Source organism: Pelodiscus sinensis, chromosome 1 (genome assembly GCF_052426305.1).
Source record: "Pelodiscus sinensis isolate ZL-2025 chromosome 1, ASM5242630v1, whole genome shotgun sequence".
Taxonomy (NCBI): domain Eukaryota; kingdom Metazoa; phylum Chordata; order Testudines; family Trionychidae; genus Pelodiscus; species Pelodiscus sinensis.
Window position 1 is genome coordinate 20,289,096 of NC_143052.1, and position 25,998 is coordinate 20,315,093.

At 39.5% G+C, this 25,998-nt stretch overlaps 1 protein-coding gene across 1 annotated transcript in view; it reads left to right on the forward strand.

Moving 5' to 3' along the window:
* The window catches only part of PCLO (piccolo presynaptic cytomatrix protein), a 501,171-nt gene that overhangs the window by 299,111 nt on the left and 176,062 nt on the right, over positions 1-25,998 (forward strand). The window contains exons 7-8 of the mRNA XM_089778439.1: positions 1,840-4,042; positions 12,486-12,622. Coding sequence (XP_089634565.1) covers positions 1,840-4,042; positions 12,486-12,622 — 2,340 coding nt within the window. The remainder of the gene's footprint in view (positions 1-1,839; positions 4,043-12,485; positions 12,623-25,998) is intronic.

A 25,998-nucleotide genomic window follows, 5' to 3' on the forward strand; every position in this document is an offset into this window, starting at 1 on the left:
GTTTTTGTTTTCTAAATCTTCATTCATTGTGTGTGGTGTGTGAAATGAAAACAAGGCGCATTTGTTAATCAAATGTGGTATAAACTCATGTAGAGGTTTACTCACCAGCATTGCCAACATCATAGCATAATTATTCTTCAAAGTATCTTATACCTTTAATGAGTTTGCATTTAATGTCTCTTTCCCAATATCAGTCACTGGCTTGTGATTGCTATTTCAGGTTGGGAGGAGGAGGAAGGAAACATAGCTAGAGGCTGAATTTACAGTATAAATTAACAGCCAGCTAGACCTATTGTAGATGATTAATTTGTCTTTGATTATAACTGTGCATTGAGTAAGAGAAAATTACTTTCTTTGATTTGCTTGTTCAGTATGGGTTTGGAAAATGGCCACTGGAATTTGAAATCAAAACTACATATATTGAAATGCAAAGCGTGCAAAATTTGATGGAATTTAAATGATGAGGAGAAGCTTTAAATAGCACTTCAGAAGGCAGTGAAAGTTTGTTAAAAGACCCAAGACAAATGACTTTTGGTTGATTATTGTGACATGATAAGATTAGTGTTAACAGGGGGCCAGTAAAGAAGGTTGTCAGCACATCTGGGTTTTTCTTAAGCCCCTTAAACTATCTGTTGACAGATTACAGTTGTAATAAATATCTCCAGTGGTAATTAAAATTAATCTTACTGTCTTCTTCTATGATTGAAGTAACATTTACTTCAGCAAAAAGTTAATTTTAAATTAACAGTTGCTAGAGTGCTACACTTTTGTTGCACATACAGAAGTCGGTATCTAGTTGACATATAATATTCTTCTTCAGTTCCTTCTTCAGCTGCTTTGTAGGATATACAAGCAATTTAAATAGTTTTCATGTTCCATCGTCAAGGTGACTGCATTTTTATGGTGACTGTAGTGGTTTTTCTACATATAAGCATAAGGCCACATCCTGTGGTCTTTAACAAAGCAAAGCTTTTGTGGGGCTATTAGGGAGATAGAGTAAAAATTCCAGTGCACCTAAGTGACTCAATAGCTACATATTTTCAAACTGCCTACTTCACTTGAAAGTGACTTGGGAACTTATGCAAAATTTACCAAGAGTTCACACCTTCTATTTTCATAGATCCTTCTAGGACTTCTCTTTGTTTCGTGTCTTGCTCCTGCTTTCCTAGCTTTGGAACTAAAATAGTTCCCCTGTGTAAGGGGACTGAAGGCAGCCAAGCAGGTGTTGCTCATATCTTGTGCAGAACAAAGCTCTGCCCAGCAGGGGTTTCTTCACAGCTGTGGGTGAGGCAGGCTGTGGTGATGGGGACAGAGTACCAGTGACTCTCCAGAGGATCAGTCACAGCTTCTCCAGTTCTCCAGTGAGACATGCTGGTTCTATAAACAGCTGCTGCAGCCACTTACTTTCAGTATGAGTTATGGATGCTTAGCGTGGGATCAGGAGCTGGCCCAGTGACGTTATGAGAGGGAGCACATTCATATGGATGTGTGTATATAGGTACTGAATGTGTATGAGAGTATGTAGCTATATGAATATAAGATAAAATAGCAAATCAAAAACTCAGTGGGACAGAAGGAAAGCTAACAGAATAATTCTGAACCTTAGTCTACAAAAGAAAAAGTAGTAGGCCGGTGTGCAATGTAAGGAACAAGTGGCAATTATTTGGTGCTTGCCCTGTTTTGAATTATGTCTTCTCTGAACTGGCTCTGAATGTGTCATTGTATGCCTTTTTCTGTTGCCTACTTTGAAACAATGCTAAAAAGGGTTCTTACTAGCCTGCAGTTTAATAAAATTCATGTTTCCAGAATAGTGACTCAGTTTTGTTTGTTTCATTGTAGGCTAAAGGTTCTTCAGCTATAACATCAGGTACCCAGAAGAAGGTAAAGAGAACTTTACCCAACCCACCTCCAGAAGATGTTACCACAGGGACTCAGTCTGCATTCGCTACTGTGGGGTCAGTTTCACGCAGAAGGATCTGTAGAACCAACACCATGGCCAGAGCTAAAATTCTCCAAGATATAGACAGGGAATTGGATCTGGTAGAACGAGAGTCAGCCAAGCTTAGGAAGAAGCAAGCAGAGCTAGATGAGGAAGAAAAAGAAATAGATGCCAAACTGCGGTACTTGGAAATGGGCATCAATAGGCGGAAAGAAGCCTTGTTAAAGGAAAGAGAAAAGAGAGAGCGTGCCTATCTCCAAGGAGTAGCCGAGGAACGTGATTACATGTCAGATAGTGAAGTTAATAATACCAGGCCTACTAGACTAGAAGCCCAGCATGGCTTGGAAAGACCACGAACTGCACCACAGACAGAATTTAATCAATTTATTCCACCGCAGACCCAGCCAGAAACTCAGTTTGCTCCCCCTACAAGCCCTTATACACAATATCAATATTCTTCTCCTCCTCTTCCTACCCAAGCACCAACACAATATACCCAACAGTCACATTACCAACAACAACAGACTTTATATCATCAACAGGTTTCACCCTATCAAACCCAGTCAGCCTTCCAGCCTGTGGCTACCATGTCCTTTACTCCTCAAACGCAGCCTCCACTAACCCAACAGTCATCATATCAGCTCCCATCTCAAATGATGGTGCTACAGCAAAAGCCAAGGCAAACATTATATTTGGAGCCTAAGATAACAACAAACTATGATGTGATTCGAAATCAGCCTCTCATGATAGCACCTGTTTCCACGGATAGTACTTATGCAGTTTCCCATCTTGGCAGCAAATATAATACCTTGGATTTAAGGATAGGGCTGGATGAAAGAAGCAGCATAGCTAGCAGTCCCATATCAAGCATATCTGCAGATTCATTCTATGCAGACATAGACCATCACCACACACCACGAAATTATGTGTTGATCGATGACATAGGAGAGCTTTCAAAGGGAACAGCGGCACTGAGTTCTGCTTTTAGCCTTCACGAGAAAGACCTGACAAAAACCGATCGGCTTCTTCGAACCACCGAAGCCCGGAGGGCACAGGAAGTGACGGACTTCCTAGCACCACTGCAGACTTCTTCTCGATTACATACTTATGTAAAAGCTGATGAAGATCCAATGGAAGATCCATATGAGCTGAAGCTTCTAAAACATCAGATCAAGCAGGAATTCCGCAGGGGTGCAGAAAGCCTTGATCACCTTGCTGGCCTTTCTCAGTATTACCATGCAGATAGCAGCTACAGGCATTTCCCCAAATCTGAGAAATACAGCATAAGTAGGCTCACACTTGAGAAACAGGCGGCCAAGCAGCTCCCAGCAGCCCTCCTCTACCAGAAGCAGTCAAAGCACAAGAAAGCTTTGATAGACCCGAAACTGTCAAAGTTTTCACCTATCCAGGAAAGCCGAGACCTCGAGCCTGATTATTCTAGTTATCTGACCTCCAGTACTTCATCACTTGGGGGCATTACCTCCAGGGCAAGGCTTCTTCAGGATGATATCACTTTTGGCCTTCGAAAAAATATCACAGACCAACAGAAATTTATGGGACCATCACTGACATCATCCCTTGGAGCCAACCTTGGGACAACAGTAGGACCAACCATGAGATCCACATTGCAAGATGAAACTGATAAATCCTATAGTAGTGGCAGTAGATCAAGGCCCTCATCCAGACCCTCTTCCATCTATGGACTTGATTTATCATTAAAAAGAGATTCCTCTAGCTCTTCTTTAAGACTGAAAGCCCAAGAGTCTGAACCATTAGATATTTCTTTTAGTCATGCAGCTCCCTCTGGAAGAACTAAACCTACAAGTCTACCTATTAGCCAAAGCAGGGGAAGAATCCCAATAGTAGCACAGAACTCAGAGGAAGAGAGCCCTTTAAGTCCTGTTGGTCAGCCAATGGGAATGGCAAGAGCTTCAGCTGGACCCCTGCCACCAATATCTGCAGATACTCGGGAGCAGTTTGGATCAAGCCATTCACTACCTGAGGTCCAGCAGCACATGAGGGAAGAGTCACGGACTCGTGGGTATGATCGGGATATAGCCTTCATCATGGATGACTTTCAGCATGCCATGTCAGACAGTGAAGGTAAACTAGGCATCAGACTGCTATATTACTCTCACAGCACAAATCCTCATTTCTATGCATGCGTCTGATATTTCACATCTTACAAGGACCTGCTCTTCTTTTTCTTCCTTTGTGCATCTTTTCTGTATCGCTTTTTTTATTTTGTTTTGTTTGTTTTATTCTAAAAGCAGATTTGGGATGGTGCTTGGATATATATATAATAGTGTGCTGAAGTCATTTGTTGTTGATTTGGTTTCCTTTTGGTTTGCTTGTGCATTTTCCTTTTTATTTGCTGGTGTCTACTTTTATAAAGGCATTATATAAATAGAATAATATGTATTATAAAGTGTACTCCATACTCTTCAATCCTTACATGGGGCTTCATTCTCTGAATTCTGAGTGCTGATTTTTTTTTACCGTTTTCTTGAAAAATTGATGATGCGGTCTCCAAATCTTTAAAAACAAAAGAAACTAGTAAGAAAAAAACTGGATGCATAAAATTTCATTTTGGGTTTCAAGATTCAGTAACTCCAATTTCTGAAGCATATAGAGTTATAGTTGCACCTTATAAGCAAGAGTACTGTGTGCTAAAAGTCAGTATTGTGTATTAGAACCGTGAAGAGCTTAATGTGATAGCAAATGAACACCCTAAGAATGGTCTGTTAAAATATATTTGTCATATGGACTTCAGTGCATTCAGAATTGTGATTATATAAGAAAATTTATTGTTCAGATGGCACAAGGTAGCCTCATTCATCAATAAATTTCCACTTATGGGTTATCCAGCTTAACTGATTCATGTGGACCCCATATAAGACCTCTGCCGGAGAAGTACAAGAGCTCATCTAATTTAGGTTCATGAACAGGAATCTTTTTGATGTATTATAAATGGTATAATTAAAAAGTGTTTCATTTAAATACGTACAGCAGAATGTTAAGCTGGTGTTAAATACTAAATACCTACAAATTATCCATTCACTTGGTTTGTCTCTAGTCAAATTGAAAACCTTTTCAAAGTGTTTAAAAATCATAGTCATTCTGAAAGAAAAGGAAATGCACGTTTCATCTGCTTTTCATTGTATGTGCTCTGTTAACTTTTCTTGTGTGTATTTACTGCAAAATAAAAAACAAAATTTTGCATGCACTATATTGTTTGTAAGTGAAAATAATTACCACAAATGAATTATTTGCATGATTATGAAGTAGGGATGATTGCTTCTTCTTGTACTTACACATAATCCAAATTTATTATTTTGAAAAAAAAATTGCTCCCTTTCTTCATAAGCTGTATCACTTTGAAATCCAAAGGGGAAGTCTTGGTTTGGAAGATAAATAACATTTGCTTTCCCTTCATTTGATCTCACGCTATTATAAATTGATAAACTGCAAATCATTGTCCTGTAAGTTTTTCTGCATTTTGGGGTCTGACCTTGAAGCTTTTTTCATGATTAAGGGCCTTATTCTGCACAGTGCTCTGTTCCTTTGTACTGTGCTGAGTGCCCTCAACTCCACGTGAAAGAAGATGAAGACAATCAGTCCATCACGGAATGAGATCTGCATACTGGAGAATAAGGCTGTATGGGACCACAGCACTTTCCAATGAAGTCAGTTGGAGCTAAAATGAGTGGCATTGGATGCCAAATCTATCTAAAAAGTCAGTCTTTCCTCTATTGTTCTGTAGTACAAAAACAGATCATGGATAAAACCACAGTAGTTTGTAATACTGCTATGCCTGTACCATTAAATTATTTGTTTGAGATTCTTAGGATGTAGGAGTTGGTTTTGATCTGGTTCTGAATCTGGGACTAACTCAGTTCACAGCTTGTTCATTATTAGGTTGACTACATGTCCCTGAGAACTCTTGCTGCCCCCCCCCCCTTTTTCTGATCTTAGACTGAAAGCCCTGTCATTTTTACAAGTGACTTTTCTTTGTCTCATTTCTCATAATGCCTTGCAGATTGGTCAACGCTGGGAGCTATTAGTCAATGGAGCTGGAGCTTTATTATTAAAAAGAAATCAGGCTCATTCAGTGCATGTGCACCTCCAGGTTCACACTCCCTCCCCCCCAATCAGCCTGACATATGGCGACACTCAGCTTCTCCTCTCCTCCCATTCTGGAGGCTGTCCAATGAGCCCTGTTGCTTAAGTCCTTGAGTCAACTTTCTTGGCCCATAGAATCAAAGTTATAAGGTAGCTAGGAAGGAACAGAAGCAATGTTTTAGCAGAAAAAAAGGACTAGTAGGCTTCTATTTAATTCTCATCCTCCCATGGCTCACAAAATCCAGTCCTGGAACAACCATTCTCTCCTCCTATGACTGGTGCCCAGGATTTTCACATTCAAGATCTGCTCACCTCACCCTGGAGACCATCACAAACCAGTCTTGTTAAAACAGTTGGTCCTCTACCATTCCTTTTTTGGAAGAGACCTTCTAGCTTATGGGAGTTTGATGCTCCAGGATCTGTTGCCTTCTAGAATCATAGGTAGCCATTAGACTTCGTGTGCAGCTTGTGTGTTATTTCTGCACAGAGAGGGAATGGTCACAGGCAGAAGTATTGATTTTTGTATTTTTGAGTACGTGATGTTGCACTGAGTTTGAAGATGTTCCCAAGCAGATGTACCATCCCAGTCCCACAACCCTCAAAGTCAGTGGTAAGGATCTTCTCTTTGGCAGGTCATTCTCTCTATGAAAGAAATGTGTTAGAAGCTGAAGTAACAGAAGGAGGAGGAGGAGTTCTGAGTGTAATTTGTACCAAGGAGAGAATGCATAAAGAAGAGCATGGGAGAAAGAACAAAGAGGGAATTGAGGAGGGCAGCATGTGTACAGGTTTGGCACCAAGAACCATAACAGGAGAAGGTCAAGGCAAAGATGCTGGTAATGATAGAGTTGTTTAAGGTCGACAATGGTGGTAAGCTTTATATGGGACTTGAGATGATGCTAGTAAAGGAATGGGCAGAGACTCTGATTGTACGGGGAGAAAATAGGAGTAAGTCTGTGTGATATTAGCTCCAAATCAGGGGCATTACTATGGATGAGCCTGAGTTAGTCATGGTTCACCTGCTTCATCCAGACCTACTCCAATCGGGGTCAGAGTCCCCCAAATCCACAGCCTGGTCCTATCACTCTCCTGCAAGTGCTATATGCTATTGCCCCATGGGTGGGAGCCTCATGGGAAAAGGTCTGGGTGGGGCCAACACTGGGTCCAGAAACTGGGACAGCTATGCACAGCATTGGCAAGAGATAAATGCAGCAGGGCTGCCTGCTGAGCAGAAAGAGAAGGTGGGGGGAGGCAAGTCCCTCATTCCTCTTGCCCCCCTCTCTCCAGGTCCCTAGATCATAGAATCATAGAACACTAGAACAGGAAGGAACCTCCAGAGGTCATTGAGTCCAATCCCCTCCCCCCCCCCCCCCCCGCCCTTATGGCAGGAGCAAGCACTGGCAGACCAGGGTTACTGCACTGCATGTTCTGGTGTATGTAAATTAACAATGAAATTAGTGCCCTCAGGGGGAGCTCTTAAGGGCACAGCATTATTGTGGAATGAAGTGCTTCTCCCAGTGAGTGCCCCTGGGGCAGGGAGTCAGTGTTTTGTTTACAATCAGGGGCCAGCTGAGTAAGATCAGAAAAGTATCCTGATGACAGTTTCAAGTCTATTATCTGTAGTAGGATACCAACCTTTAGAGCCCCAGGCAGGTGCAGTATAAATTCATGGAGTCTTTTGCCTTAATAAGATGTTTTCAAAAGTTAAAAGAGCTGCTAAAAAGTGATATAAATATCTAGATTTTTCTACAGTTGTTTCAAGTGTTATATTCAAGAGTTAGTAATAACAAAGCATGGCTATACATTAGAATGTTAAACCTGATCAGTGTCCTGTAAAGTGACTTGACACATAATGTGTGATCATGTTAGTATTAGAGCTGCGTGGGTCTAATATTTATTTAATTTTCATCCTTTACATTTGTAAGAATTAGAATTAGAAATTATCTGACAGGAACATTGTATATAAACTATTATCTGCAAAGAAAACCAAGAGCTTTCAGGTGCCCAAGTTGCCTCTGAAATCATGGTTAAAGATGTTCCTTACTTCCAAAATCTGAAATGACGCCCTGTTCATGTGGCCCCTTCTGTTGCTCACTTCTAGTTTGCTAGTGCACTTTGATTTACTCCATTTTGCTATTGCATACTCAGTTCGGAGTCCACACTGCCCACTCATGTGCAACAAATTAATGCACAGTAAATTTACACCCAGGTTACTGCACACTTAACCCTTGCCTACATGTAGAACTTAGATTTAAATACCAGTTGGTTTCAGAACTGTGCAGTATAGACATACTCTAACATTTCACCTAAATAAGCCCAGAGTGTGGTGTTTTGAACAGTTACTTTATAGTATTACAACATATCTTCTGAGGGAAATCAGTTCCAATATAAAAGATCTGAATTTGTATTTTTTTTAAATCTGTCTCTTTGTATGGATATGGTTTCAAATAGTTCAGTTAGTCCTAAAGTCAGTTACACTTTTCTTTTTTTAGACAAAAAAAACCCCTACCATTTCTTCTGTGAGAGGCAATTTTTTCAGTACAAGTAACGTAGAATAGTGATTGTAAAGTATCTTTGCTCCCTAAAAAGAGAAAGGTCCAATTGAGTTTCTCTTAGTCTTATGGAATGCCTATACAATAGAAAGTAGCAGATAGGAGTGGAAATGCAGATTCTGAGCCTGGACCATTTGTATGAATAACTTACATAAATATATTGTAAAATAATTGTATTTAACGTATTGTAATAAATCATAAATCCCATTAAAATAATGGGTATATAAAGTAGGACTCCAAACTTAATACATAGGGATCTAAATCAATGTCATAACGTTCAAAAGTGCAAAGCACCCACAACTGCTGTCATTGAAATCACTTTGAAAACTCAGGTTACTTATTTAAATGCCTACCTATGAATTTAGAAGTCCAATTTTAGACTTCCCCCCCAAAAAATTCTTGGTCTTCTATTAGCTAAAACTGCATTATGTGATCAAATTATTTCCTCTTCTATAATGTGTTGAAAATTCCCATCATAACGTTCAAAAAAATGTGAATAGTTCCTTCATGCTGTATAGCTCATGAACTATCTGTTACATAAACGTAGGTGTAAATATATATTCTTGTGTCCTGAAGCAACTGCTGTCCTTTAAAGACTGCAGGGAAGTTTCAAAATTTGTTAGTGCAATTGCAAATGTTTAGATCAAATACAATTAATTGACAGAGTAACCAAAAATGTACGTTCTGACTGCCATAAAATCTTTGATTTCATCTTTATTGGCCCAAGACTGCCGGGTATTGATTATTTCACATAGATTACTAAATATGTATGAAAATATTCAGGCCCCAATCATGCAAATATTGTTTAATTTTATTAACATGAGTAGTCCCTTATAGTTACTTCTGAGAATATAAATCCTAATCCATCCCTTCTAAGAGGAATTTTTACCCCTTTAAATATGAGGCTACTAGTGTGAATTCTGTGGTGAATTATGGAAGCCTAGTACTTCCAAAAGTCTGAGATGAGCACTGAGCCTTTACCATGCCCCACTAGTTTAGAGCATCTGATGTTTCCTGAAACTGATTTAACTGATTTTCCCCATTGAGGATATAGGACTGCTGCTTAGTGACTGCGCATGCCGGGGGATGTGGTCCTGAAGGTTCAGAGTTTGCTTAGCTGGACGCATACTAACATGCTTTTTAACATATAGGCTACAAAATGCTGAGTCTCTATAGATGCCTCCATGTTGCCACAGCTGTTCTTTCTAAGTCCATCAGGAATCTCCTTTTTTGTTTTTCAATCCACTAACAGAAAGTATCCTGGGAATGGAAAACACTGGAGAAATTAAAGCAGTTACTAGTCATTTAGGATTTTTTTTTTGACGGCACAGTGGTATTAATGAGATCACTCTTATGTTAGGCCTGACCATGCAGTTAATAATGTGGGGGAGGAACTGGTTTACCATCATAGGTCCCTATTTACTTCAATAGGACCTTATACATGTGCAGTCGTCAGTCTGTGAGTCCTCTGTTTCAGGATCAGGACCATTCTTATACAGGGGAGGGTATGCTCTCAAGGTTCTAAGTAAAATTCCAAACTCAGATCTACCACACAACAGCATGCAAAATTCAAACAAAAAATCGCAAGGCTTTCCTTGCATGAACAAAATCATGACAGTTTTGTCAGAAAACCTTGATCCATTAAGCCTGTGTCTAGGCTACAAAGTTGTATCGGAAAAAGATACGCAAACTGTGAACCACAATTTGTGTATCTTTTTCCACTTTTCTTCTGAAAGAGGCTTTTCTGACAATTGGCCCATCTACACTAGGTCAAATGTCGGGGAAAAAACCTCTTTTGGAACATCTCTTCTTCCCTGTAGAATGAGGTTTACAGGGATGCCAAAAAACCGCATCTGCTTTTCTGAAATTTTTTCTAAAAAGCAGACACATTCCTTGAATGCGGCAGAGCTTCCTCTGGTATCCCAGAAAAACTCTGCAGTCTAGACATACCCAAAGTCTTCATATGAAATTCCACAAGCACACTGGTTTTCTGAAAGGAGATATCCAGCAAAGCTTATTTTAACTGTGAGAGAGAGATACTCTATTTAAGGATTTCCCCTGATTAGATGATGATACAGATTGTGGTATTCAGAATTAATATATTGGATCAGAACAGGCCTTTATTTTTTAAGCATAAAATCTGATCTGGAGTTTCATTATGAGCTGAGTTATAAAGCAGACTGATAAATGCAATCATTCAGTCATTTGCCACAAATCTGTGAACTGCAGGATATTTCCATAATAGCTGATAATGGACCATTAGAAGTAGTTAATCACTATCTGGACAAAAATCAACATTTGATAATATTTCATTTTATGGTATCCATGCATATCTACTGGATAAATAATGTCAAACAGTTTAACAATAGGAAGCTGTGCACATAGTGGATAAAAATAGACCTCTTAATATTTGTGCCAAAATAAAGATTTGTCCTAAAAACCTTATTGGCATCAATATTTCAACATGTGTTTACATTATTTTTAACATTACATACAATGTACATTAAAGATCTATTTATATATAGGTAACTATTTTTCATTTGTGTTTGGGAAACACAAATTTGTAACTTTCTGTTATACTAAAATGTTACAGTATTGGGTTTGTTTTGCAAACTTCTGTTAAGTCATTCAGGTCATATTAGAAATAGAAAAAATACACAATGTTTTGCATTTTTAATTTTCTTTTGTGGCATTGAACAACTGTATTTATTCTTGTTACTATAGTGACAGGCAAACTTGTTTTAGTTTTATAATTTCCTGGTGATTTTGCTAAAAATTAATATATTTTTCTATTGCATAATTTATAATAATTATTATAACATTAAATTTACATGTTCCATGGGATTCTAATTAGCTACAGTTTATCTTGTTTTATATTGACACATATCCATGTACAAGAAAATCTGCAAATTCTATCATTTAAATTGTATTTAACTTGTAAGTCCTGATTTCACACTGGTACAAATCAGAAGGAACTGGACAAATCAATCATGATAGCTCATTTGACTTCAATGAAGCAATACTTGTTTACACTATAAAACCTGACTGGCATTCTCTGTACAAGAAACGCCCATAATGTACAAATATGTACAGCAAGACACGGCGAATGGAATTTAAAATGAGAATTTTTGCAGCCTTTCTCCACCATGTTTCAACCTGAGTTGTTTTTCTTCAATCTGCATTTTGGAATGAACAATGATTTAGTTAAGCAGACTCCATTTTCACAGAACAATTCACAGAGGCTCTCTAAAGAAACGTGAATATATAATGCAGAAATCCTTTGAGGAAAGCTCTCTGAAGCAGTCACTCCTATAATGACTGTTTCGTGAAAGTTCAGCTACATAACAGGTCTGGTACATACTAGAAAATTAAATTGGTTTAACTATGTTGGTCAGGGGTGTGAAAAATTCCTGTGTAGACAGAACTAGGTTGATCAGAAAATCCTTCTTTTGACCTCGCCTCTCTGTGAGGTGGATTATCTACTCCAACGGGAGAACCCCTCTTGTTGTCTTAGGTAGTGTCTACACTGAAGCACTTCAGTGGGGCAGCATAGCATTTTAAGTGCCAGCAAACCCTCAAAAATATATGATGTCTGCAGTGTATTTTTAAGCACCCAGACAGAGGAAATGGTCAATATTTGTTTGTTTGTTTTCTAATGTTAAATATTCATAGTTCTCACACCGATGAGATCTCATTCTTGTCTCTTCTGCCACTTCCTACTTAATTATACTTGAGTTTGTCTTCAGTTTTGCCTGTAAGTTTGCTTGAGCTGCATGGCCAATTAATAACTATTGTGCATGTTTTCTGTGTGCGCCAAACTGTTGCCCTTCTCCCAACACCGGTCAGAACATTTGACATGTCCTTGATTTTCAAAGCCTATCACCTTCGCCGTGAAGAGACAGATTGGTTTGACAAGCCCAGGGAGTCTCGTTTGGAGAATGGACATGGCCTTGACAGAAAACTGCAAGAGAAGTTATCCCACTCCAGACCACCAAGTCAACATCAAGATCAAGTAAGATGTGTCTATAGTTTTGTGGATATTCTGTAGAAATCTTGTTAAGTCATACTGTTTTGTAAAATGTGGACCACTAGATTTATCAAAATCCAGCTGTATTTTAAGCATCTTAGGGGAACAGAACCAGTCATTAGTAGTTCATGGTGGCTTGAAAGAGTATTATTTATTATCCCTATTCTTTAGGATTAGTTTTATCCTTAAATAGTTTTTGGGTGGAATTAACCTGCTCACCTGGAATTACATAGGCAGAGGATATTCCCATGCAAAATGATTCAGTCTAGTCTAATTTTACATTATTGACTTTAATCCAACATGGTTCAAGACTCTGTTTTTTACTGTTTTTAGGGATAGGGCTGGATTTACTTTGAGGTGGTGTCAAGTTACACCAGCATAATCCCTATATGATGAATCACTGAACAAATAAATGGGAATTACACCCATGAAATAAGTAAGAATTTGGTCTGCTCATTATCCTGAGATATAACAAAACACATTGTTGAAAGTGTTTTAAACATACTCACTTTGGGGACTAGTTCACCAAACTTCAGCATTACTGAAGTTTAAACATGGCATCATGCTACTTTATCATACACGTTTATTCATATTCTGTCCTGGCTTTAATGCAAATGGTGCAAATTAAAACATAATTATGAACAAAATATCATATTAGCTAATATGCCACTGTTAAATCATTAGATACTATTTTTTGAGGAGTAACGTTACTTCAAATCATGGGGTTTGATTCAAACTAATGCATCTCGGAGTGCACTTCCTGGCTCAAGTCAGCTGGTGAGTGGAATAGCACGCAGGCGAGATTATGCTAATCAAGTGCGGGATATTTAAATCCCCGCTTCATTAGCAATTTCGGTCAGCTATATTTGCATCCCTAGTTCGAACTAGGGAGCAAGTGTAGACGTACCCTATCTCTCTCTCTCTCTCGTAGAATTCTTTCTGTCCAGGACAAGAGTTAACATTGTATTATATTCTCCTTCATAGGCAAGGGTGGAAGATGTGCCCTGTGTATAAAATTCCTATAGTTTTTATAATCTTCAGTGGTCCCATAACCACTGTTGTTAACTGCAACAGTGGACAGGTCTCATAAAGTCTGAGTCTAAGGCCAGAAGGGACCATAATGATTATTTAGTTTACCCCCTGAACATCACAGGCTGCAGAATTTCACCTGTTCACACCAGTAGTAGGCTCATAACCTCTGTCTGCATTACTAAAGTCTTTACATCTTGATTTAAATTACTTCAAATTACTGAAAATTATTTACTTGAGTTCAAACCAGTATAGCAGTCCACTTCCCACACTGCAGAGGAGAGTGAAAACAAAACCAGAGTCTCTGCCAATTTGATGTGGGAAAACTTCTGTCCCAATCCCAGATATAGTCATCAGTTAGATGCCAAGCATATGGGTAAGACCCTCCAAACAAACGCCTGGAAAATAATTCTCTGAAGTAACTCTTAGTCTTCCCCATTTACTGTCCCATCTTCAGTTGTTGGAGATATTAGCCAACAAAAGGTTTGGATGGGCCATATGCCATTATAGACACACTCATCATACCATCTCTTCTATAAACCTATTTTTGGATTTTCATCTTATATAAAACACAGGATATTAGAGCTTGTAAAAAGGCCAAAACTTTATTTAGGAAATTTTTGGTAGAAAATACTCTTTTGTGAAACAAACATGTTTGGTCAAAATGTTGTGTTTTCAGTTTTTAATGAAGGGTGAAATTTTCTGCTAAAATTTTTGATGAAAATGAGATTTTTGTTTTTGTCAAAATTTTCTGTGGCGTTCTGCCCCTTTTCTCCCCCTCAAAATTTTAACCAGCTATATAAAGCAACTTCATCAGCATGTGGTGACTTAACCAGAGATTAAAAGGAAGGTTAATTATTGAGTGGAGGTCTACAGGGTTTGATCCTTGGTCCGGTTGTGTTCAGTATCTACCTCAATGATTTAGAAAAATGGCATAGCGAGTACTCTTATAACATTTGGGACATCAAGCTGGGAGGGGTTACACATGTTTTGAAGTTTAAAATTAAAATTCAAAATCATCTAGAAAATCTGGAGAAATGGTCTAAAATGAATAAGATGAAAGTCAATAAGGACAAAAGCAAACATCATTCCGTGATGCATTAGTAAAAGAATTGTAAGCAAAAGAGGAAAAGTAATTCTTCTGCTGTACTCTGTGCTGATAAGGCTTCAACTGAAGTACTGTGTCCAGTTCTCAATGCCATATTCCTGGAACAATGTAGTCAAATTGGAGAAAGTCCAGAGGAGAACAGCAAAAATTATTGAAGATCTAGAAAAGATGGCCTGTGTTTAAAAAAAAGGGGGGGGTTAAGTCTGTAGAAGACCGAGAGGAACCTGGTAACAATTTTCAATACATAAAAAGTTGTTACAAGGAGGAGGATCAAACATTTTCTCTTTAACTTCTGAGGTTAGGACAAGAAGGAAATTAAATTATGGCAAGCGAGGTTTTGGCTATACATTAGGGGGAAAAATTGTTGTCAGGCTAGTTAATCACTGGAATAAATTGCCTGGGAACATTGTGGAATCTATGTAATTGGAGGTTTTCAAGAACAGGTTAGACAAACACTTGTTAGGGGTGGTCTAGTTATTACTTAGGCCTGCCTTAAGTACAGGGGTGGATACAAATGTGTACCCATGGATGCAAATATCCATGGATAGATATCCGTATCCATTGGTCCGTGTGGCTTTATTCCTGGGAGATGCTGTGGCCAAAGAACAGGAGCATGGTGCTACCACCTTCAGGAGCCAGCACCCTATGCCACCCATAGCATTTCCTGTGAGCAGAGCCCTGTGGATCAGTGGCTACCGATTTCTATCTGCAGATATCCACATCCACAGTAGACATTAGTATCCAAAGGGGGCTCCACTATTGAGGCCCTTTCCACTCCTACACTTGGATGATGCAATAGGGAAATCTAGCTCCCCTTCCTCGGCAAACATGCCAGGGGAGTTCTATACCCTCTCCCTGATTTAGAGGAGGAAAGCTCTCCCGCTGCTCTCTGCAGGGGGGGCAAGGAAGCACCCCACAAATAGTGGAAGTAGAGGGACAGGATGTGGGGAATAAGTGAAGGCACTGAGACTTGGCTCCAATTTGTGAGGAAAGTTCCTAGAGGTTCTTACCTGTTCCCAGTCTATTCTAAGCCCTCTGAATCCAGCTTCCTAGACGCATTCCTACTTCCACAATATACTCCAGATCACGTGAGTGCTACTGTCATCCCTGCGACCCCAGTGCCTATCCTGGGCATTTGCAGATTTACTTGAGGCAGAGCCCCCAGAATATTTGCATTGAAAGGACACTAGCCTCCCCCAACTCCTGGTTCCATAATCCTTGGCACTCTCTCCTTATAGGCTAGTGTTTGGAAAGAGTTCCTCCTTCTGTTTCAATCTCCTTTACCCATTATCCCCTGCTGAGACATTGATGCAGAGGGGAATCTCCTATTGCCTCTTCAACCCTCTGCATCTTGTAGCACATGGAGTGGTGCTTGGAGAACTACCATCTTAGACATCTTCTGCAAGCATTCACAAAAGTACAACCTCATTGGTCAAATAGCCATGGGAAGAAAAAAAGGAATAAACATGTAACCAGAGCTGAAGTGAATTCAGTTTTAAACTGGTGTGAATGTCTGTGGAACTCTTTTTATAATAAATGCCAGCTAGGCTTATTTATTTGCTTTGGTTAGCTTTGGTTGTCATTTCGCTCTTTGATCAATTTAAATTCAAGCTAACATATTCAGCAATGGACAGTGACTTCAGCTGCCTAATTTGTGGCCTTTTTTAAAACCTGATTTTCAGAAAGACCTGAGTACCTTTCTCTAAAATCTGGTCCTTTAAAGATTTCTCACTGATCTCAAATGGGCAGCATCAATATTTGCAGAAACTATGATATGCTTGTACCCAAGTCAATGAGCAAGACATTTCTGGCTTCATTCATCCAATACAAATTGTCATTCTCTTCTTTCTCCCTTTAAAAAATGCAAATATTTTATAATCTCACCTATTATACTAAAATACTGTAAGTGTCCTGCTTCCTGTGTACGAGTGACTTTTAGTGCATGGAATTATATAACTAGCAGATAACAGAGATTCTCCTTTAGCATAGCCCACTATTTTGGAGCAAGCCTTTTGTGCAGCCTTGTGTCAATCAGTTACCATGGATTTGTTATGATATGGCATAATGGATTAATCTGATACTATTCCAGCAACATTACAGTGAATCAGTTTCCACAGCAACATTCTTAGTGTTACTTAACATTCTTAAATGTAATGAAATCACTGTGCATCTTAGGATCATGACAGTTAGCGTCTCCCAGTACAGAAATCTGGTTGGCTTACCTGCCAATGGCAAAAGTACTGTTTAAATCCACAGAGTATTTGACTGACAGCATCACCTTGACTTCTCTCATTGACCCCTTGCCACATCCCCAGTCCCACTCTCCATTGAGACTCTGCCAGTAGACTAGAAATTTCAGCCAAACATCAGGTCCAAGCTCCTCTTACTGTTGTTTTTCATACAAATTTATGTAGCTCCAGAAAGTGTGACAAGGCCCCATCAGGCAGCTGTTCTTAAAGTAATGATATTGGATAAAGCCCTGATCTAGAGCCAGTTGAAGTCAAAAGAAATTCTCTCATTGACTTCAATGGGCTTTGGATACATGATGGCTTTTAGGACATAGATAATTTAGAAAATCATGTGGGCAAGAGAAATCATGAAGATTGCAAGGGTAGGAAAAGGAGGAAGTAGAAACAACAGGGAAATATGGGAAGGGAATATAGTCACAGCATATAAAAGAACTATTATCCTGAACAAAAGATATTCTTTCCTATATTTGTTGTTAGTTGTCTCTCTGTGTCTGTTTTAATTATTAGGTTGCCAAAGTTGGCATTGATAACACTCGCACTGCTTATGGGTGCATAACAAGGCAAATGCAATGAATCTGCAGAAGCAATTTGAAGAGGGAAGTTACTTTGTGCCCTAGAAGAGGGAAAACCATCTAAAGAGTGTGTGGGCAGGAAGGAGAATGAGGGGAGTAAAGGAGCAGGCACCCTGTAAATCCACAGGATAATTACTGGGAGAAGGAAAAACAGGAGAAAAGAGTAGGTAAAAGCGGAGCATTTGAGAATACAACTTTCCCATTCTAGAATTGGCCTTTGTAAACCCAAAATGAAGCCCAAATGAACAATGGAAGTTAGTGCCATTATGTTTTCTGTCAGTGAGTCTTTCCTCATCTACAAAGGCTAATGTAGGAAAAAGAATGATGCAGTCAGATTTTCATTTTGGGGACACATGCAAATATAAACAGGCAAACACTGGTTTTCCTCATGGCATTTTGCATTTCACTCCTGCTTGAATAACAATATAAGAATGGTAATACTGCATCAGACCAATGGTCCTTTTAGCACCGTATGCTGTCTTCTAACAGTGCTTGGTACCAGATACCTCTGAGGGAAGGAAGAAAGCACAGCAGGTATCATGTGATCCATCCCCTCTCTTCCATTCCCCTTCTGGTAGTTAGATGTTTAGGAATACCCTGAGCATAGGATTGCATCCCTACCCATCTTGACTAATAGCCATTGATGGACCTAGTCTCTGTGAACTTCTAATTTTTTTTTTTTTTTGCATAGTTTTGGCATTCACATCTCCTGGCAACAAGTTTCACAGGCTGACTGCTTTTTGTGAAGTACTTTCCGTGTAATTATTTTTAATCTGCTGATTCTTAATTTCATTTTGTGAGCCATGGTTCTTGCGGTATTTGAAGGGGCAATAACATTTCCTATTCACTTACTCCATACCATTTATGATTTCAGACCTACATCATATTTACCATCTGTCATTTTTTAGACCAGTCCCAGTCTTTTTACTTCTTCCTTGTATAGAAGCTTTTCTATATCCGTTCTCATTCTGTTGCCCTTTTCTTTACCTTTTCCAATTTTTTTTAGATGGGGCCACCAGAACTGCATGAAGTATTCAAAATTTTGAATATGTGAACATGCCATGGATTCGTGGCATTGTGATTTTTTTTGTCTTTTTTCTAATGGTTCCTAACAGTGCTACACTTTGAGTAGATGTTTCCAGAGAGTCTTCCAAGATTACCTTGGTTTCTTTGAGTGGTAACAGCTAATTTAGACTCCACCATTTTGTGTTTAGTTGTATGCAATATACAGAACATCTGAGGTGTTTGAATTCAGTTAAAGGTTAGAGTGATATTTTAGGCAAATTACTGTATCTGAGCGGATCCACCATTTCTCGCACAGATATTTACTGAAAGCACTTAAGGTGATAAATATGTTAAATGCATGAGAGAAAGTCATGATAAACCAGTTATTTAAGCACTCAAAGCCACAGAAGAAGGGGGTCAGTGCTCTGTAGTATCATGCAGGAGACATTTTAGTTGTTGACCTCCCATTCCCATGTGATAGCAGCACTTCAAAGGCCATTAGTTCATCTCCCTGTGGAATATCTGTTGTATGTTGCTGCAAGGGTCCAATCTAGCTCCCTTAGAAAACAATGAAATAGACATATTAATTGAAATGACAGGTGTATCTAATGTCTTGGAGCAGCATTGCTGGGCTCAAAGATGTCGAGCCCTCTTCATCTGAATGAATGGTTGCTCCGACATGGGCCTCATGGGTAAAGGGATTACGATACTGGTGACAGCAAATCTTGGGATCCATTAGACTCACAAAATAGTCAATGCTTTTTCCATAATGATAGCTGCTGCTTAATTTTAGGTGCCAGAAGGTTTAATTTTTTATTTTTATTTTATTTTATTTTATTGTTAATTGCCCTTGAATTTCTTTCTTTTTAAATTCCCTGGAAATCTGATGTCAAATTTTTCATGGTTAATTTTACCATCTAATCATCAACCCACCATAAGATGAATCATTAGCAACCACTTCATCATAGGTCAAGATATTTCCTTTATGTAATTTGGTACATGATCACTGATCTTTTCCATCACTCAGCTGTATTGTATATGTGAAAGATGGAAGATACATAATATTTGACAGGTTGACATTTCCTCGCTGATGACTACTTAGTGATATTTTTTACCCTTATGTGGGCTGCTCTCATTAATGGGATTGGAGTCTTGTCTTGCTGGAGTTCTTTCCAGTTCTGCCTTGGTAAAACTTGCACGTCAGGCAGCTACTCTTAAAGTTGCAATAGCTGTTGAAGACCTTTTCCAAGGTCGAAGTCAAAGAAGGCACACAGCTGTTTGCATGCAGAACCAATGGCTGATCTTCTGTAGTTTTTTTTATATAGTGGCTTCTGCCATATACAACCCCTGAATCTCCAGTCAGAGACTTTACAGAGGGGAAAAGAGAGTAAAGCAATGTAGATAGGGCCAGTGTTAACAAATTGATTAAAGTCCCACTTAGATGCTTTTACAGGGTTAATCAAAACCCTAAGGCACAGTAGAACTTCAGGGTGACCACCACCAGAGTTATGAACTGACCTCATTTGGAACTGGAAGTATGTTATCAAGTAGCAGCAGAGACAAAAAAGACACTCCTCCCTCCCAAAAAAGCAACTACAGACCTGTATTAAATGTAAACTACTAAAAAACAAAGGGAAAGTTTAAAGAAGAGTTGACAAGTTAAGGAAACAGTTACCGTTCATGTCACATTTAAATGAAGGTGGTTAGAAGCCTTGTTTTTTCTACATGACAAGTTTCAAAGCAGTATTAAGTCAATGTTCAGTTGTCAACTTTAGAAGAACAACCATCATATTCTTTCTGTTCAAAGTTACAAACGCGTCAAAGTTACGACCAACCTTCGTTCCCAGATGTTCATGGTAAGTACTCTGGGGAGAGGTGTTCTAGAAAAGGCATGCCTCCTGTGCTGCTTCTCCTACATCTGACCCGTGCGATGAACAGGCAGATGGGATCTTTAGTTTGCTAGTGGCCTGACTCTGCACACATGACTCAGACAGAACTTCTATTGAAGACAGTGGTTCTTATCAGAGGAGAAGGACCAATGCATAATCAACAGAGGCTGGTCAAAACTCCAGCCTTATGTTCATTGAGCATGGAGGCAATATAAGCTTAAAGCCACTGACCTTCTGGAAGTGGATGGAGCAAAATGGTCCCATTGTGCATTATGCAATAGAGATAGCAGTGTTGGCACAATTGCATCATTTCCACAGTGAGCTCCTACCTCTGTACCAACCAAAGAAGACCATTAGCTTAGGGGTGTTAGTCAGACTTTGGGAATCAGCAGAAGGATCTGGCCCAAACTTTCAAGAAGAGGTTTGAAGTTGTGATGTCATAAAAATGAGGTCTTCAAAGCTTTACAGGACTCATCCAAAGCCCACTGTTTCAATGGAAAGAAAGGGCATCTCACAGCAGGAGAGAAACTCCTATTGACTGTCCCATCCTCTATGCACTGCATAATCTCCTGATGCTTGTGTCACTTACTGAACCTAATTTTCATACAGAGAAATGCCTGGGCAGGAAAAATCACTGTAGGTAAAAAAAGGGTCATAATTAAAACGACTTCCCAGGCAATTTGAAAGAACCCCAGCAAATTTACCCACTGTTTCCAGGTGTTTAACAACATAAAGATGATTCTCTCTTCAGAGAGAATTGAGCTGACTAATAGCATGAAATGTATGACCAGGGCCATGGTATCTGGAGTCAACACTTCAGTCTCATGTAACTTTTCATTTAACTCACTGGGTTCCAAACTACAGGGTCCTGCAGAGTAATGTGCTGAAAAATGTTACCCCTGAGTCCAATGGCTGCTTAAAATATGAGCGTTGCGCATCACAGTGCACACTGTAAGGGTGAAATTAACCCTTTGGAGGGCAGTGCAGTGTCAGCCTTGAACTGGGAGAATTTTGAGTGCACCTCCTTGAATGCTGTGGAAAGATCTTTGTCTCTGCAGCAGATCACAAGCACACAAAATCTATCTTGGTCCATTGACTCCAATAGCCCATCTGACTGCAGGGAGGGGCTACTGTTCAGCCTTGCCGCCTAATTCTAGATTTGGAGGGTGCAGATTTCCTCCACTCATGCACTCTGTTCATTCAAATGAAATGTTCTGCTCTCCTCTCTCATTGACCCAATTTACACTGGCATGTGGAATCACACCTTGTTCATGCTGCAGTAACTGAGAGGCAAATCAGATCTGAAGCCCCAGCATTGTGCAGGTGGGATGGAGTTCATCCTAAATGAATGATCAGGAACAGAATGTGTGAAGAAATGGAAATCTTACAATAGTTGTGTTCTGCACTCTGTGCTTGACACAGATTAATATGCTTTATATAAATGCACATAAGCAACAGATTGATAAAACAATACCCCTGATTATCAGAGATGACATAACCATTCCCACTAGCATTACCTATATTCAACACGTTTGGCCATTTATTTTTCTGTCTCTTTCCCTTCAGCTCTGACACATAACAGTTCTGCAGATAACAGTCTAATATCATCTTCAGTTTGAGCATTCTGTTTTCCACCAACAATAAAGGAGAATGTGAAGAACTGGATGCCATTAAACTCTGTCACTTTTATTGATAGTGTATTTATTATGAAGATTTACACTGATCATAAGAGTCTGGAAGTGGCTGTACTGAGAGCAACAGACTAATGCAAGTGCTGGTCTCATTTCTCTGATATACTTGTTGGTGAAACATACAACAGGATGGTGTATTTTTTTGGATTATTATATATTCAGACAAAAAAATAAAATAAATTGTACATTGCAATGTATAGGCCAGATAAATTGACATAACTCAGTTGATAAAAATGGAGCTAAGCTGGTTTACTCTAACTAAAGATCTGGCCATTGTGCTTTAGCACTTCTTTGACTATTATTTTACCTTAACTTTTAAAATATTCCAGAAGATAGACACTTCTAAAATCATCCACTGCAGCTTTAGTTAGCCAGCTTCTGTAAGGTTTCAAATATATTACTTTGATAATAATTTTACTTGCTGTATTTTGCTAATAATGTTAATTGAAACCATGATTCTGGTCTCTTGTGTTTATTAAGATCACATGGCACTTTGAGCAACTGTAGCCATGTTAGATCCCAATGTCTTGGCAAAATTCCGATTTAAGTCGATTCTGCATACGTCACTTTCAGTTAGTTTTGGCACATGTGATGCTCACGTGCACTGTTAAACCCGGGGGGCTCCTGCTTAATTAGCTTGTTTTTTACATAGCTGGTTTTACAGCTGATTCATGAGGCAAAACAGGTCAAAGTAACTTGTGCAAGACCATTCCCACTGACATCAAGGGTAATTTTGTTACTGACATCAATGGAATCTGTAACTCAATTTTGTAGAGGCAGCATAGTCTAAACTAGGATAGGAGGTAGGATCTAATTTTCTTACCAGCCTCTTCTATTGACCTGCTGTGTGAATTTAGTTCACCTTTGACCTTGTATGTGTTGTGTATTTAGATTTTAAACCCCTTGGGGGCAAAGCTTATGCTGGTAAAGTATCTAGTACAATGGTAGCCCATTCTCTGTTGAAGCCTCTACATACTGCCTTAATCAACATAAGAACATAAGAATGACCATACTGAGTCAGACCAAAGGTCCATCTAGCCCAGTATCCTGTCCTCCGACAGTGGCCAATACCTGACAACCCAGAGGGAGGGATCACAACAGGTAATCCTCACATGATCCCTCCCCTGTCACCCACCTCCAGAGAATCAAAGGCTAGAGACACCATTCCTACCCATCCTGGCTAATAGCCATTGATGGACCTAACCTCCATGAATCTAGCTCTTTTTTGAACCCTGTTAAAATTCTAGCCTTCACCACATCCTCTGGCAAGGAGTTCCACAGATTAACTTTGTGCTGTGTGAAGAAAAACTTCCTTTTGTTTGTTTTAAACCTGCTGCCTATTAACTTCATTTGGTCACCCCTAGTTCTTTTATTGTGGGAATAAGTACATAACTTTTCCTTATCCACTTTTTCCATACCAGTCATTATTTTATAGACCTCTATCATATCCCCCCTTAGTCTCCTCTTTTCTAAGCTGAAAAAGTCCAAGTCTTTTAAATCTCTCTTCATATGGGACCCATTCCAAACCCCTAATCATTTTTGTTGCCCTTTTCTGAACCTTTTCCAATGCCAATATATCAAGGACCTTTCTAGCATAGACATTGATTCTGTAGATGCTCCAAGGCTGGAGCACCCATGGAGAAAAATTCAGGGCTGTAGTGCATCCACTAGCACCAAATTCCCTCCTCTCTGTAGCCCCTCTTACCCATTGTTGGCCCTGCAAACCTACTCCTTCCCCTCCCTCACAGCACTTCCAGAGTGCCACAAATAGCTGATTCATGGCGCTTAAGCTCCAGCAGGGAGGGAGGAAGGGAGGAAAATGAGCTGAGGGGGGGGCACTTTGTGAGGAGGAGGTGGGGAAGAGTCTGAGCGGGGGTAAAGTGGGAAGTGGGAAGAGGCAGGGTAGAGACCTGGGGGAAAAGGTGAAGTGGGGGATGTGACCTGGAGTGGAGGGAAGGAGTCGAGAATCCCCCAGAAAGTTGAGACTTTGGCACCTATGCTTTCTATAACTCGTTCGTTTATGCCATACCAAAGTTTCCCTTTCCAGTCTGTGAAAAAGACTCACATTTAAAATGTCTTCTAGTTTAAATGATTCTACTCACATGAGAAACATTTTTTATACTTAATATGCGGAATTCTAACAGAACCAACAGTATCCTCAACACAGTAGACATATCCACAGAAGATGGATATAATAGATGAACAAATATGAAAATAGAATAGTAATTTAATCTCAGAAATCTTCAGAAGAAATCAAAATGAAATCCAATTGCATGCCGTACACAATTGGAATTTAATCATAATCGCTTACTGAAGCAAGACAAAAGAGAATTGTTTGTCTTAACCAGCAAATTAAATCAGAAGCAGTGAGGTCCAATGGAGAAGTTACCAATAATTTATTATTATTAAATAAACTACTGAAAGTGCTTTCTTGCTTGCATGCTGGCCCATCGTGATATGATCATCTGTTTTTAAAAGTCTTGTCTAACGGAAGAATATGTGAGCTCATCAGGAAATCCATTGCAAACATGTGTAAATTTGAGATGCAGTGGCAATATATTTTCCTAACTTTATCTTTTACACTTAAGCTCACAAGGTAGTGATTTAAGTTCCACATGTGCAGTTGGTGATCACAAGGAAAAAAAGGCAGGGAGACTGTGGATTCTGTTCTAACGCTGAAAGATAAAAGGGGGGGACAAGTTGCACTAAAAGTGTCAGAAGCATAGTCATCATGAATCAGTTTTTTCACATGGACTGTTCTAGCCTGGAGATAAAAAAAGCAACTGTAACTCTCCGGTCAATGTACGTTTCCCCTCCCTCCCAGTGCCCAGTCCACAGAGGTTATGGATCTGTCACAGCTGGTAGTTTGAGAACATAGCACTGTGGCACAAGCTGTCGAGACTCGTACTTTCATCTCTGGAGATTCCGGGGCTGTGAGCCAAAATGGCAGCAGTCACACATCTGCATATAAATGATATTCCTAAAAGATTTGGGCTGGGATTTTCAAAAGAACTTTAAAGCTTGACAGTCAATGCGGGTTGGGCATCATCTTTGAAAACATCAGCTTTAAAGACTAAACTTATGTGATTAAAGGAGTCTGAGATCAGACAAGAGAGAAAATAAAATAAGTGTTTATAGATGAGTTTGAAGAAGAGCAAGAGCCCTTTCCAGACTATATAACTTGTGCTTCATTTATTGGTCTATGGTGAGGGTGAAGGGTATATATCAATGACTATGACGTAGAGAGATTCATTCAGAATGTTTATTTTTGGTCAGACCAAAGCAACAGCTCATGGACCTTTATACATATATCCACATTTACATCTTAGGCCACTGGCATCTTAGGGTATGTCTACACAGCAAAGTTATTTCAAAATAACTTTACTAGTGTCTACAAAGCCAAACGGCTATTTCAAAATTAATTTGAAATAGTGGAGCGCTTATTTCGAATTTGGTAAACCTAATTCCATGAGGAACAACGCCAAATTCGAAATAGCTATTTCAAAATAAGTGCTGCGTAGACTCTTATACCGAAATAGGGAGCCTCCAGCCTTCCCAAGGTGCCCTGGTGGCCACTCCAGTCTCAACCAAGAACACTCCTCTCTTCCCCCCTTCCCGGAGCTCTTAAAGGGATTGACCCTGGGCACAGTGCCTGTGCCAGCTCCAAGCCTGCCAGCCCAGAGCCAGCAGTCACTGCCTCTCACCCAGTGGCCCCAAAACATGAGCCAGCAAGCCACTGGCAGCCAGCCCTCCATCACTCCCCAGGAGCAGTCTGCCAGCTCCCATGAGCCTGCCAGGTCCCGGAGAAGGCGGGTGTC